The sequence below is a fragment of the Aythya fuligula genome, chromosome 27 (genome assembly GCF_009819795.1).
Source record: "Aythya fuligula isolate bAytFul2 chromosome 27, bAytFul2.pri, whole genome shotgun sequence".
In the NCBI taxonomy this organism is placed as follows: Eukaryota; Metazoa; Chordata; class Aves; order Anseriformes; family Anatidae; genus Aythya; species Aythya fuligula.
In genome coordinates this window covers 3,663,239-3,677,594 of record NC_045585.1, presented here as the reverse complement: position 1 = coordinate 3,677,594, position 14,356 = coordinate 3,663,239, and the positions used below count along the sequence as shown (strand labels likewise).

General features: G+C 45.0%; 1 protein-coding gene across 2 annotated transcripts in view; it reads left to right on the top strand.

Annotated features, from left to right (window-relative positions):
- The window catches only part of XPO7 (exportin 7), a 41,673-nt gene that overhangs the window by 14,165 nt on the left and 13,152 nt on the right, over positions 1–14,356 (top strand). The window contains exons 4-13 of one of the 2 annotated variants that reach the window (XM_032204097.1): positions 359–525; positions 2,409–2,474; positions 5,583–5,687; positions 8,003–8,168; positions 8,741–8,814; positions 10,208–10,327; positions 10,539–10,685; positions 11,480–11,652; positions 12,733–12,926; positions 14,015–14,120. In XM_032204097.1, coding sequence (XP_032059988.1) covers positions 359–525; positions 2,409–2,474; positions 5,583–5,687; positions 8,003–8,168; positions 8,741–8,814; positions 10,208–10,327; positions 10,539–10,685; positions 11,480–11,652; positions 12,733–12,926; positions 14,015–14,120 — 1,318 coding nt within the window. Of the gene's footprint in view, positions 1–358; positions 526–2,408; positions 2,502–5,582; positions 5,688–8,002; positions 8,169–8,740; positions 8,815–10,207; positions 10,328–10,538; positions 10,686–11,479; positions 11,653–12,732; positions 12,927–14,014; positions 14,121–14,356 lie in introns of both variants that reach the window. The other variant, XM_032204096.1, reaches the window with a different exon arrangement.

Here is a 14,356-nt window from a genome sequence, read left to right as displayed (position 1 = left end):
AGCGATGTGATAAATGATCATCCCTGAGGAGAGGTCTTGTAAACCTTTTCAGCTTTTCTTCTTATTTGCACGTGCATTCGGAGGGCTGGATTTAATCTGGTAATACAAAATTAGTTAGGTCTTGGGGAGGAGCTCATACCTGTGTCTAACCTCATCCCTGATTTGTCCCGCAGCTCCACTGCCTTAAAGAAAGGCATAAATAGAAGGTCAATGTTTTTATCTGTCTGCAGTGATTATTGTTTTTTGGATTTTTTTCTGAAACAGCTTTCAGAAAGATACTTTTTTCCTAACAGCGTTAACCTCTCGGCTCCAGCTGCAGTGTTTTTGTCTACAGCTAAACCTCTTCTCTGTGTTTCAGGGAACTATGTGCTCAACTACCTTGCCACTAGGCCAAAGCTGGCAACGTTTGTCACGCAGGCACTAATCCAGTTGTATGCCAGGATCACAAAGTTGGGCTGGTTTGACTGCCAGAAGGATGAATATGTCTTCAGGAACGTGATTACAGATGTCACAAGGTTTTTACAGGTCAGGATTTAAGACGAATACACGTGTTGTGGGATGTGGAAGTTCATGTATTTTCAATTATCGTTTTGCACCTTAGAATCCTCTGTCCAATATTTCATCTCCTGTCCTTGGCTGAGTAATGACTCCTGTGGCTAAGAAGCTCAAAACTGACCTATCCTGCCAGCTGCCAGAATTTAGAGCTTGGTGGGGCAGGGATTTATTTCTGGAAAGTGCCAGCGTTAGTATTCAACGGTGAGGAAAGTAGTTGAGTGTTCCAGTTGCACAACTCTCCTTTAAAGCCCTCAAACTTCAATACACCGTGCTGAGCGGTGCAAAATGGTAAACACACGGGCTTATTGTCTGCAGGAGCAGCATGTGCCATGCCTGACTTCCTCTCATTGATTGTTGCAGTGATATGTCATGCAAGCGGCTTTTTATCTGAGTTACCATAACAAAATGTAGCTTAAAATTAGCCTGTTCCACAAATGGTATTGTGAACAACTTTCTTTCAAAGTCTTGGCTGTAGTTTCATAGAGCTACGTGCTGGTTTGTTCCCGCCCCAAAGGAGTGTGCAGGTAGAATGGTTCATTCCTATCAACAGCTCTCCCCAAACTGAAACTTGGTTCCAGAGAGATCAGCAATTCCTGTGACAGCGTGGATGCTGATTTATTTGCTCCGAAATTTTAACCAAAATAGAAAGTTGGAGGAATAAGCCAAAAGAGAATGAAATAACCAGAAATTCCAAGCGTGGAAAAGGAGATATATTGTGCACAAGGCTTTAATTCTGAGAATTTTTAGATTGTTTGCAGTGAGTAGAATCTAAAAGGTGTTAAATGATTCAAAGATCATGCTCCCTTCTGTTCCTGCGTGCTCAAGTTACCTCTTGGGGCTGCTAGTGGGCAGGAGGATGTATTATTTTTTTCAGCCATGGGCTCAGCAAGGTTTTCCAGTGGCTTCTGTGTAGATACCATGTAAATACTAGGACTGTTATCAAGAGATGGCTGCCGTAAAGAAGTAGCCGAGGTTGCAAGCCTAAATATTCTTGAATTTCTCTGTTTCAGGTGAGTTCAGTCTTGGGAATTGGAGAAGAGATCGGGGCAATTTGAGCAGAAGGTGGAACTAGGAGAAAAAGGAAAAAAAAAAAAAAAGTTATTAGCTACAGCACAGAAACTGGGGCGAAGGAACAATACAGGTTGTTCCTCTTAAACCATTTGATAAATGAAATGCCATTTCGAGTGAAGAGGTGTCTGTAACAGACTCATCTCACAATCGGGCCCTTGTTGGCAGTCTCAAGTGAAGCCAGAGGCTGAAAGGGCTGCGAAGAATGGACTCCCTTCACTGGAAGATAGGGTGTCCTTTCAGCTCTAGGGTCGTGGGGCTGGTGTGTGGCGAATCTTGGTCAGCTGCTACTCGTATTGTTCAAGGCCTGCAGTTGAAAAAGAAAAGTTTATTTCCCAGAGTTTTCATCTGGCAACTTCAGTAGTGGGGCATCTGGACCATCAGGAAGCCGCGGAAGTTTTTGCATGTTTTACCACAGCCTCTGTTAAAATTAAGCAAACTGATTTAAAAAAAAAAATTAACAAGTAAATATTTTTTTGTGTTATATCCCAACCCTGAAAAGATGTGGATTAAGCAATTTTTAAAGTCTATTTTTGTTCAGTCGTGTTACCAAATTCTTTAGAAACCTTTGCATTGTTAATGAGATGAAGTATTTCAAAAGCACATTTAAATTCTGTTTGGTGTTGCTCCGAGGCTTTTTCCCAGTCACAATACTACAAGGATAAAGCATTTCTAGTAGAGAAACATGTCTAGAAATCCTCCAAACAGAAAAGCCAGTGAACAACTGTGAAGCTCAAAGAAAACACCCCACCACTAACTCCTTTCCCTGTCCTCTCCTTCCTCAGGATAGTGTAGAGCACTGCATCATAGGAGTGACAATCCTGTCCCAACTAACTAATGAAATTAATCAAGTAAGTGCTACAGCCTTCCTCAGTGAAGTAAGTGTCCAATTTTCTCATTCATATTGTTGTGTCCTGCTGTGTCTGTGCATTGTTTGGTTTTATTTTGGGGGTTGTTTTTGGAGGGGGGTGTTGTGTAGTAGGCACTTTGGGTTGCTGTGGGGTTTTTGTTTGTGTTTTTTGTTTTGTTTTTTTTTTTTACACAATCATTTACTTGTGTGGTAAGATGCTGAAACCTCTTGTCCTGAGGAATTGTCTTTTCACTGGCATCTTCCATCTTCTCTCATGCTTGGATGTAGTCTCCTGAGACCAAAAAGGAGGGAACAACGCTGCACAGTCAGTCAAGCCTACCTAGTGAGGACCAAATCCCAAGCATGAGGGCATCATTAGCACCTCCAGTTGTCAGCCGCTGTCCATTGTTTCAGCTCGCAGCATTCTTCTGCCAAGAAGTGAACGTAGCATCCCCTCCTCGGTCCTGACCAGGCAGATAAAACAAAGAGGATTTGTCAAACTGTGGAGGTTTTTAAAGCAGCCTTTTCATCCCGCACTAAATTTCATGGTGTTCCCAGCAGACAGTCCTCAGACAATAGAAATTCGTCGGGGTTGAGCACCTGGTGGTGCTGGCTATTGCTGCAGGAGCCTCTCTGCAGGCTGCTTACCTCTGATGTGATGCAGCCTCCCAGTATTTATCCTGAAAGCTGGAATAAGTGGCTTTTCTTGGTGCTTACCTCACTTTCTGAATCAGTGACACAGCCTTTGCCATAGCACCACTGATGGCTACCACTGCCCGAAGAAGTTAGTTTGTATGGGTTACCAGCTGTGCAATTATCTCCTAATTTTGCAAAGAGGAAGAGGTTTTTGTGTAGTTGATATCTTACTAAGGAAGCTAATCTCTTATTTTTGCTGATAAATTGACTAATCCTGGCATCAGAATGGAGAGATCCTTGTGTGGGATTGGAAAGATGATTACAAATCGTTTACAGCTCCAGGAATGGAGATGCTGGAGGAGGTTTTGTCCCGGCCAGGCCAAAACACTTGATTTCTCCTGCTGGAATTGATGAATTTCAGCATCCTTGAGCTTCCCAAGCCCTTCACTGTAATCTGAATGGCTTCTGCATCTGTTTCAGACCTAAATTTGCATTTATTCTTTAAGCCTGGCCTGATCAGTAAATCCAAACCTGCAGCCCTCCTCCCTGTCACACCACGTCTCGTTACTGTGACAGTTCCCTTGCCCAACCTTTCGTCCATCCTCACTTCATCTCCACAGAGAGCTGGTCCTTTGCTTCCGTGCATAAATGATGGAAGCAAGTCTGCTTACCCCTGTAAGTTAGCATTCATCTGCCAGCATCTTTGTACAGGGCTGCAACTTCTGCTCACACCAGAACTATTGCAGAAACACTCCTATTTCAGTTCCAGGGCCTCTTCAGATAGATACTTTTAAAAAAGGCAGTGAATTTAAAGACTTAGGAAGAGATTTTTGATCAAATACTTTGGCTATTAGATCTGCCACAGTTTACTACTCATTCCTAAATGCACTTTGTGCCAGCCGTTGCACGGGGCTGGATGCAGTGACTCATCTTGGAATGTTTCAAACTGCCACTACTTGCAAAACAATAACTCTGCCAGCGTGCTTACTCATCAGAGTGGGGTCATGTACACGTATGTAGCAAAAATAATAATTTCTGGGGCTTATCCTCAAGCTTTTTCTGGTTATTTAAACTTCTTTTTAAATTGCACGAGAGTGAAGTTTGCTAGAGCTTTGTTTACTAACGCTCACACTTTAAAAGCTCAGCTCGCATAAAATAGTGTGCTAGTCACTGATCTGGAGCAGCAGTTTTCCTCCTGACGTAGTGCACAGACTTGCCCGGAGGTGTGCTGAGTGTTCGACGTGTTGTAGAAGTTCACTGATTTATGCCATGTGGTCTCGTGGTGAAGAAAAGCAAAATGCTTGTTTGTGAGCCCAGAAACATGTGAGATTTGTAATGACCGTGGGGACAGAAACAACACTCCTTTCCTTAAAGACCCTGAAATCTACTCGCATCAGTTGAGGACTGATAATTCAGTCCTGAGAAATCATCTGACAGATTTAGGTGCAGCTCCGATCTGCCACCAGCTCTCAGGAGGTGCAGACCCTCCCTTTCTCATCGATAACACAAGATGAGGATGTTTGCCTCCATCCTCCTGGTTGCAAACAGAGGCATAAACAGACGAGATCCAAGTTCTGTGCATCTCTGCCGGGCTCTAAGCCCTTCTGCTCCATCCCAGATGCGCTGCAGTAACTGATTGCCCTTCAAATAACTCAGCCTGGGCGAGTGGAATTTTACCAGCCTATGTTCAGACAGACGTAGTATCATTTTGCTCTTCAATCCAGCAAGCAGCCTCCGAGGTGATGTAACCTGTGCTCTCAGGAGCCTTAGCCCATGGTTAGAATGCATTGATGGAGTCACTGTAAGACTCTGTTACCCTCTGGAAAGCAACCTGGTGTGTTTTTGCCTCCTAAATCATCTCATCTTTTGTATTCTGATACGGTGAGAGGTCCAGAACTGGGGTTTATAATAGAAATGACAAAGTCCAAACTGCCTGTCACTGGTTAACTCTCCTTCTAGTTTTCTTCTCCTCTGTGCAGGTTCAGGAGGGGAAATGTAAGTGGCCTTATAATTGCTAGTAGGTGACCCTGTGTCTGCCCCACGGCTTCAGGTAGGATTTAACTCTCCAGTGCTCAGAGCACGTCAGAGAGCAGTGCTCAAGTTTCTAAACGACTAAGTTCTGTTGGAAACACTCCCTTTAATCTCTCTCTAGAAGAGATTTAAACGAATTTGAGAGTAGAGCAAACCTGCTTTCTGTCAGGGACAGAGTGGAACCGTGTCGTAAATATTTTAGGTGGAATGTTCCATCGTAAACCAGCCGTGTGCTGTCACCTGTGGAAGAGTTGAGGGCAGTGGAGGAGCCAAAACACATACCACAGTGATCATCCATCCCTCTGGTTTAGCCAGCTGGTGTAATCTCACTCTGGAGAGGGCAACCTTGATGTCCCAGTGCTTCCACAGGGTTCCTGCATGTTCTGCGGTCTTGTTCCAGCTCTGCACATCAGTTCTAAGCGCTGGTTTTCTCTCTGCTCAGGCTGACACTACTCATCCACTGACCAAGCACAGGAAAATAGCCTCTTCCTTCCGAGATTCGTCTTTATTTGATATTTTCACACTGTCATGCAACTTACTGAAACAGGTAAGGAAACTGTCGTTTGTCACCTCTCTTGGGGGCTGCATGGTGGGGTGACAGACTTTGGGCTGAAGTTACCTGTAATAAAGCTCTTGGAATGAGCACTCTTGTTCTAAAAGCCGATGTCCTGAAGCTGCTGTTCAGGAAAACTTTGAGGATTATGTTAAAGAAGAAAAAAAAACAACACACATATATGGAGATATCGTAAATATTTTCAAAGATTTTGACTGAATGTATGTGTCTGCACCATGAGGCTTGGGTTAAACTTTCCTGGCTTAAAAAATCAGGAGAGAGATGAGGTGTTTGTTTTACACTTCAGATGTCTGTGACTTACAATACTGGCCAAGAGTTTTCCTGTAAAGTAAGACTTTGGTTTAAAACCCATATGGTGGGAGAAGAAAAATACTTGTGAAGATGCGTTTAGTAAGTGAAGAGAGGACTGAAGATCATCCTTGATCTTTTTACACGTGATAAATATTAGGCTGTTCTGCGTTCACCATGCTTTTATCTCATGCTAATTATCAACCGAGTTGACTTGCTTTCAGAAAACTTACCTTGGAAGCAGATGACAATATTCCAGCTGCAGGAGCACACGTATGTTTTGTTAGCAGGCAGAGTATCTGAAGAAAATTCTCGCTCGTGCATCACGTTTCTTTTCTAAGCAGCTCATCTCAAGGTTGTAAGGGTGCCTTCTATAGCAGCACTTTATGGGAGAGCCTACTCCAGTAAACGTAGCAGCAGTTGCACAGGTTGGATTAGTTTAACTTTTATCCTTCCAGCCGAGTGAAGTGTCAAATTGGACAAATAACACAAGAGTGAAAAGCACGTTTTATTTTAAAGATCTTTCAAAATGAGCAGCCCTGCTTCCCTCGGTAATAGAGGTGGGTATGTGGGTGTAATTTGATCTCTTTTTTTATCCTGGTTCACAAAGGAAGCAAGGCTTTGTACAGTTCTGCTGCTTTTTGTTCCCTGTGCACGCATCCTCCTGAACCGTAACAGCTCCAGTAACTTGAATTCGATGGCTTATTTCGGATGCATTTGATGATCAATTAGAGGTGCCAGAAGTAATGGGATTCCTCTGCTTTTGTGGAACAAAGCACCTGAGGAGGTGGCTCAGCTGGGGGAAGGACTGTGGTGCAGACTTGCCTGTATTTATATGGCAGGGCAGCATCCTAGAAATGCCCAGACTGGCTGGAGAAACTCCCCCAAGTGCTTGTGCTCAGCCAGGAGCCTGCTGTCCCCAGCACTGCACTTCTGCTGCCCTATACGTGTAGCTCTAGCTGAAATACACAGCTTGACTCAGGAAAAAGCCTCTGCTTTTCCACCCTAACCCTCAATCCTCCTGCTTTTGTTTCATGCAGCAGCCTAAGGCAGGTGGCAGTGTTTTCTGTTGTCTCCTGCAGCATCCTGGTTTCCTGTGATTAAACACCTACCACCCGAGTTCGTTCTTTTATCTCCTGGTAGCTCTCTCTCTTCTCTATATAAAGCAGAAGTTTCCAAGGTGATCCGTTGAAGTGGGGAGGGTGATGGATTGGGCTGCTACAAACTGCGAGCAGCCATAAAACACGTGCAGCTAGGCAGCCCCAGAAGAATCCCTCTTTGTGGAGGGGGCGAGGAAGACATTCCAGTGACCACTGGCACGGGTCTTGGCAGTGTCAGTGCGATGCAAGATGTTATTTGCAGTAGACTTAAGTGAGAAGTTTGCTTTGTTTCAGGCCCAGAGCAGTGACACAGAGCACAGGGAGGCTGGCCCTGGAGTGCAGACCTCGGTGCTGCATCTTAGCTGCAGTGAAAGGACCTCGTGTTTCATGGCCATCGAGCTCTTTGTGTCACTTGAGAGAATTTGAGTTCTCCCCGTCCCCAGCAGAGCGCTGTAACTGGAGCAGGGCTTACCCAGATCAGCTGTGCAACAGAAGTGAGCGTGCTCGTTTCCATCTGAGGGTTAGGTGGAGCAACAGGATTCCCTGCTGTGAAGTGCTTGTCAAGCAGAAAATGTATTCTTCTGTTTAACCTTAATAAGAATTTCCTTATCTCGTGAATCTCGTGGTGTAAGTGCAAGCTGGCAAGCCTGGCTGCTTCTCTGCTGTGCGGTGCAAACCAAGGGAAGAAGGAAGCACTGAGTTTATCCATCTCGTGTAAAGGCAAAGCATGTAGATAATACGTGTCTGTAAAAATATGGGATAAAAATATGGGTTGGTGCCTGTGGCATGTGATCCTTAGGATTGCCACGTCCTGTTGAAGGTGAGTGTGTCTCACTCTCAGCCATCACTTAATTTATTTTTTTTTTTACTTTCACTTCTTTAATCCACCGTATTTTACAGGCTTCTGGGAAGAACCTGAACCTGAATGATGAAAGCCAGCACGGTCTGCTTATGCAGCTTCTAAAGCTCACGCATAATTGCCTGAACTTTGATTTCATCGGCACGTCAACAGATGAGTCCTCAGATGATCTTTGCACAGTGCAGATCCCAACCAGTTGGAGATCAGGTAACCTTGCTGGAGGAAGAGGGCTAATCTGTAGCGTATCAGCTGGAAGTTGGGCTGACTTGACAAAGCCTTCTCTTTACTTAAACTTCTGCATACAATGCCAGATGTAAAGTCCAGCTTTTACAAATGCAGTCCAGTGTGAGTTGCCTATCATGAACTGTACAAACGCTCCTTTACCCTCTCAGTCTTTAACCTGACAATTCAAGAAACAGTAAATTGTTTAAAATACACACACACACATATTTATATGTATATAAAAATATATAAATAGTGACTCAGGACCTGTTCTTTACATCTTTGCTTTTCTCACCAGTCATTTTGCAGGCCGTTTTACAAATTGCTTTTTAAAAATACTATCCTATAATTTTGTCCTAGTACCAACGGCTTTACTTTATTTCTGGGAAAGCCAATTTAGTTATGAAACAATGTAAAAATCCTTTGGAAATGTTCTTTGAGTGTAGTCCTTCACGTGCCGAGTATGCACGCCATTCTTGATCTGGACAGATGAGCATTAGGTGTGTAGAAAGCAGTGCAAGGATGTGTTGTCAGTAAAGTGCTCCATTCTGTTTCAGCATTCTTGGATTCTTCGACCCTTCAGTTGTTTTTTGACCTCTATCATTCCATCCCTCCTTCGTTTTCTCCTCTGGTAAGTCTGGTGTTTATGTTCCGTACTGACTTAGCTACCAGAAGGTGTTGTAGGATTCACCTGGGAGGCTTACGGGTGGTTAAAATGTCACAGGATGGCTTCAGACAGCTCCTTTCTTTTGCTGGCACTGCCCTGTGATCCCCTGACAAAGGGGAGGCTGCTCTGGTTCTGCCACTGCTGGTGGTTTTCATGCACCTGCAGGTTTTGGAAGCGACCTAAGAGCAGCTTGTTTGTTGGAAGTCCAGTCTGCTGCTTTTATCCTTGCGTAGCCTGGAGTCTGTGCTAAATCTGCCAGGAAGCCCTTTTTGAGAGCTGCAGCTTGTTATTTCCACAGTATCACTTAGCTGATCCTAAAACCATGCTGCACGTAGGTACCAAGCCTGGGAGCACAAGCGAGGAATGTAATTCATAATTCTCTTCCCGTGCTTTTAAAACGAGGCCATGTCCCAGTTGGATGAAATGGCCAACAGCACAACTGAACTAAAAGTTTTATTATTTCTTCTTGGAAAAAAAAAGAGTTTGCCTGCCGGGCATTTATCTAGCTGATAAATATTTTTCATAACTGATGTTAAAACGAAACCATGCCCTTTGGCTACGAAGGGAAGGGTCCTTCAGAAGAACTTTTTCCACTGAGACTCTCAGCACTGCTCATTACGTTGAAGGGTTACTTGCTAATTCTGAATTTAGAGCCTCAGATATTCACGAGAGACTTTTTTTTTGTTACTGAACAGAAATCTGAAGCAATTAAGCCTTTAATTGTCCCGAGTCTTTGATCATTAAATGTAAGATCCACCACCAACAAGGGGCTTCAGGGTGAGGCAGGTAGTTTTTACGCTGGTCGGAGGGAACGGGCTTTGCCTCCTGATAAGGATTCCAGAGCAGTGGCCATAACTGACCTCTCTCTGCTATTCGTGGCCCCGTTCACCTTCCTGCCATTCACTCCTGCACCTGTACCTTTGGAATTTGCTCTCAATTAAATTTCAGAGGCTTGCATATCATCTGCGATTGCTTTTCCAAGTCTGTGTAAAATTGACTCGTTTTTCCTTCCTCTGCTAGCATATTTTTAGACTTCTGTGCTCTGTGTTCTTCATTCAGAGAAATCTGTGTTTTGGAGGGCACGTAGCAGAGTTTGCAACACACCTTTGACTGTCAGGACAGAGATGTTGTTCCTCTGGGTGTTGTGCTTTTATCCCTCCTGTAATTTGTATCTATGTTTTTATGCAGACTGCACAGAATTGCAGATGATGGCTGTTGTTTCAAGTCCTCTTCTGGACTGAAGGAGCTGACGTGTGGCATGAGCATCAAACTTAAATGATTTATGTCATGAAAAGCAAGCACATGGTGTTCATTTTAGTGCTCTAATCCCTCCCTCTTTTCTTCTTGCCCCTTTTAGGTTTTATCCTGCTTAGTGCAGATAGCCTCCGTACGCAGATCCCTCTTCAACAATGCAGAAAGAGCAAAGTTTCTATCTCACCTTGTTGATGGAGTTAAACGAATACTGGAAAACCCACAGGTGAGTGTTTTGGATGCAGTCAGTGGGGTTCTCTGCTTCCTCTGCATCAAGTTTCTTCACCAAAAATACTTCCTAATGCACATCCCACCTGTGGCACTGGGAGAAGGCTGCAACAGCTTGCTGCTCTTTTCCTTTCTCTACTCTTCCACCATAAATCCATGCCCCTTCCTGTTGCTGTTTCTTAATCCTTCTCCTTTTTTTCTCCTCTCAGAGTTTGTCAGACCCGAATAACTACCATGAGTTCTGCCGATTGCTGGCACGATTGAAAAGCAATTACCAGCTGGGAGAGCTGGTGAAGGTGGAGAACTATCCCGAGGTCATCCGGCTCATCGCCAACTTCACCGTGACCAGCCTACAGGTACACAATCCTCTGCCCTCAGTGGGTCTTTATTCCCCCTGCTGTCTCTTAAAACAAAATGATAACCCTTTTGTCAGTTCTTAGCCCCTTATTTTGCAGAAGATTTGTCAATTTTTGTTTGTTTTAACCAAAAAAAGCCCTGCAGTATCTGTGACAGAATCCTGCAGTGTAGCATTGATTATTCTGTGCATTCCTACTGAATGGAACAAGAACAGTGTGTGGGGGAAGGCAGGGTTGCTATGCCTCTAGAGTCTTTCCGTGCCCTAGCAGGGGGAAAAAAAATCACAACTTGTTTAAAAAAAAGGCTTATTTTTAGAATTAAGTATCGCTTCACTGTTGAAATGCAGTTGCCAGCATCACTAGTAATAGGAATATCATGCCATGTTCCCACTGAGGTTTCCACTAGTGTATAACTTGTAACCACACCACTGCACAGAATATGGTTAAAAAATGTTATAGCTTATGTAAATATCAAAATTTAACAAAGTCAGTGTCTGGAGAATGGTTTTAAAGCATACATTTTGTCTGGGGAGCTGTCTCCGGCATGCTACAGGATGAGCTCAGCAGAACTTTGGGACCAAAGACTTTTGGCTCAGCCCTGCAGCATCCTTCACTCCTTACTGATTGCCCTTTGAACTGAGGTGCTGAAATTCATTGTTAAAATTGGCAGCCGCATCACTAAAGCTTTTAGATGATGCCCTCTACGTGCTGTGTAAGTCGAAGCAATGTGCATAAAATAGCTAAGTCACAAGTGGCTGATTTCCTTTCTTTTTTCTTTCTGTTGCTCTCGGTAGCACTGGGAGTTTGCTCCCAACAGCGTTCACTATCTCCTGAGCTTGTGGCAGCGGCTGGCGGCATCGGTGCCCTACGTGAAAGCCACAGAGCCTCACATGCTGGAAACGTACACACCAGAAGTCACAAAAGCATACATCACATCCAGACTGGAATCTGTGCACATCATATTGAGGTAAGGGAAGCAGAGAGATGGCAGCGCTTCTGCTGCAGGCGCCAGAACCTGGTGCAGAAGGCTCCAGCCTGTTCTGCTCTGAGTTGTCTTTCCAAAATGGATGTGACTGCAGGAAGTTTAGTGAGTCACCGAGGGGTTTTTCAGGGAGACTTACCTAGATTGCATATTCTCTGTCTTACACAAAAGAAAATGTGCGCTTTTTTTTACAGCTTTCTTTTTTTCCTTAGACCTTAGTCAGTCGAAAATGGTTGAGATTGATCCGAGTGGTTTCGGAGATGGGCGGAATTCATCTCACCCAGTGTTATACAGCTGCAGCATGCCATTTACACTCTGAATTGCCATCGTAACAGAGAGGAATAAGTATGCAAAATGATTCACTTAATTCCTAGGTATCTGCTGCAGGATGGCATAAATTAGACCTAAAAGTATCTTTTTTTTTTTTTTTTTTTCCTCCTTTGAGTGTAAATGCAGCCTGGAGGACTCTGCTGCAGTGCCTGTATTTGTGTGGGATGAGTTCCACCTTGTGTTTGTGTGTATTTGATGAAAACAAATGGTCAAGTATAGAAAAATAATCTGTGAGTGCCTCTTTCAAGGGAAGACGGATCGACTTAGCCCTTCTTAGCTGTCTAACAATGCATGGGTGGAACAGCAGGTTTATTTAGTTTGGGTGATCACAATAGAACTTAGTATTGAGGTTAATGTATTTAGAGGAAAAGGAAACTAAAGCCTTGAGATGGAAAGCTTTGTTATATGAAGACAGCCAGACAGAGAACTTGCTCTTGGCTCTGCACATTCTGTTCAAACATAACGATGTAAGGAGAGCTTACTCATCCCAGCTCCTGATGGCCCTTCCACCTGAACCACGCATGTTTTTCTGATTTATGGCTCCGGTAATGGTCAGATTATTACATCAGCCTGTAGCTCTCCATCACGACAAACACTAGGGGCAGAGACTTTCCTCACTGGAATTGCTGCGTGCCTCAGAAAAGCGTCTCCAGCCAGACAGAAACAAGCTTATGTTACGGGTTAGGCCGTCTTGGCGTTTTAATTCCTTTTCTAATCTTCTTTCTTGCTGCACAGGGATGGGTTGGAGGATCCCCTGGATGACACCGGCCTCGTCCAGCAGCAGCTGGATCAGCTCTCCACCATCGGCCGGTGCGAGTACGAGAAGACCTGCGCTCTGCTCGTGCAGCTCTTCGACCAGTCAGCCCAGTCCTACCAGGAGCTGCTGCAGAGCGCCACCGCCAGCCCCATGGATGTTGCTGTACAAGAAGGTGAGCTCATTTGGGGAGCAACGACCTGCAAGCTTGCAGCAGGTTGCCCGTCCTCCACGGTACTGCTCCAGAAGCCTGCGTTCCTGGTGAACACCGTACAACGGGGAGCCAGATCTTGCAGGTGTTCCCCTGGGGAGGTGCTTTATGGTGCTGAGTGTCCTTGGCTGGGGACAGACACTCCCAACACACACAGCACCGCTGGCTGAAGCTGTTGTTGCTGTCCTGCAGCTGACTGCACAACTCCTGGGGGAAATTATTGAGTCATCTCCTTGACCAGTCTCTCAGAGACGAGTTAGGAGGATGTTGCCCAATCTACGGGTTGTCCACAACCACCTGCCCGACCTGATTTGGGCTGAGAGAGGGCGTGGGGTGCTCATCTGAACCTCCCCACTGCTTACACAGCAAAAACCTCCAGCTGGTGGTCGATAATGAATAAAAGGGAGCAGGATTTTCAGCTGGTGCCAGTGTCTGAAGGAGAGTGTCTGTCTGCAGCTCTGGGTGGGCTCTGCATGCAGGTTTTGTACTTGCACACCTCTTTGGTTTAGGAATTTTACAGAAGCAGTTCCTTCAGAGGCTCAGGTGGAGCTGTGTTACGCCCCTTCTCTAATAACCTAGCTGGCTTATCCTTCCTTGCAGGAATTGGGCACATCAGCACAACCATAGAAACTGCAGCTTCCCTCTGAAGCAATAGTGTCTGAGCTAACGCAGTGCAATATTGTGTGGGCAAAACGCCGTGTGACGTTGACTTCTCCATCAGCCACGTGTGTTTGGTGAAAGAATAACGCTGCCTGCTGGCAGCTCCACGGGTTTAACTGCACAGAATGCACTTTTGCAAGAAAAGTGGCTTTCTGCAGTGGAACGGCTTTACATAATGAAAATCCTGCAGGCAGACCTGGCGTTCTAGTTCCTTTTTCTAGTAAAGCCGTGCCTCCTCTCCACCAAGTGGAGAACTGAGTGATTTCGGTGGCACGAAAGCAGAAAGATACTCCTGGGGAATCCCATCTTTGCCAAACTGAACTGCAAATCTCCCCAGCTGCCTCCTTGTACTGTGTGACGTGCTTGGTTCTGATGTCCTCTGTTGGTTTCAGGGCGCCTGACGTGGCTCGTCTATATTATCGGGGCAGTGATTGGTGGTAGGGTCTCGTTCGCCAGCACGGATGAGCAGGATGCGATGGATGGCGAGTTGGTTTGTCGGTAGGGATACTGACTGTTTTCTAGCTGCACCCCTCTTGAAGTCGAAGAATTGCTATCGTGAAGCTGCCACCATGCTCTTCCCCTCTTTTCACTGAAAAAAAATACAGAATTGGCCATCCTGAGAGAAGAGATTGTGGCTCTAGCCAGCGCTGCCACAAATTTCTGCTGTAGCTTGACTAAATTGGGAAGTCCGGGTTGTAAGAAAGACCATGAGAGGGGAAGAGCATGGAAAAGGA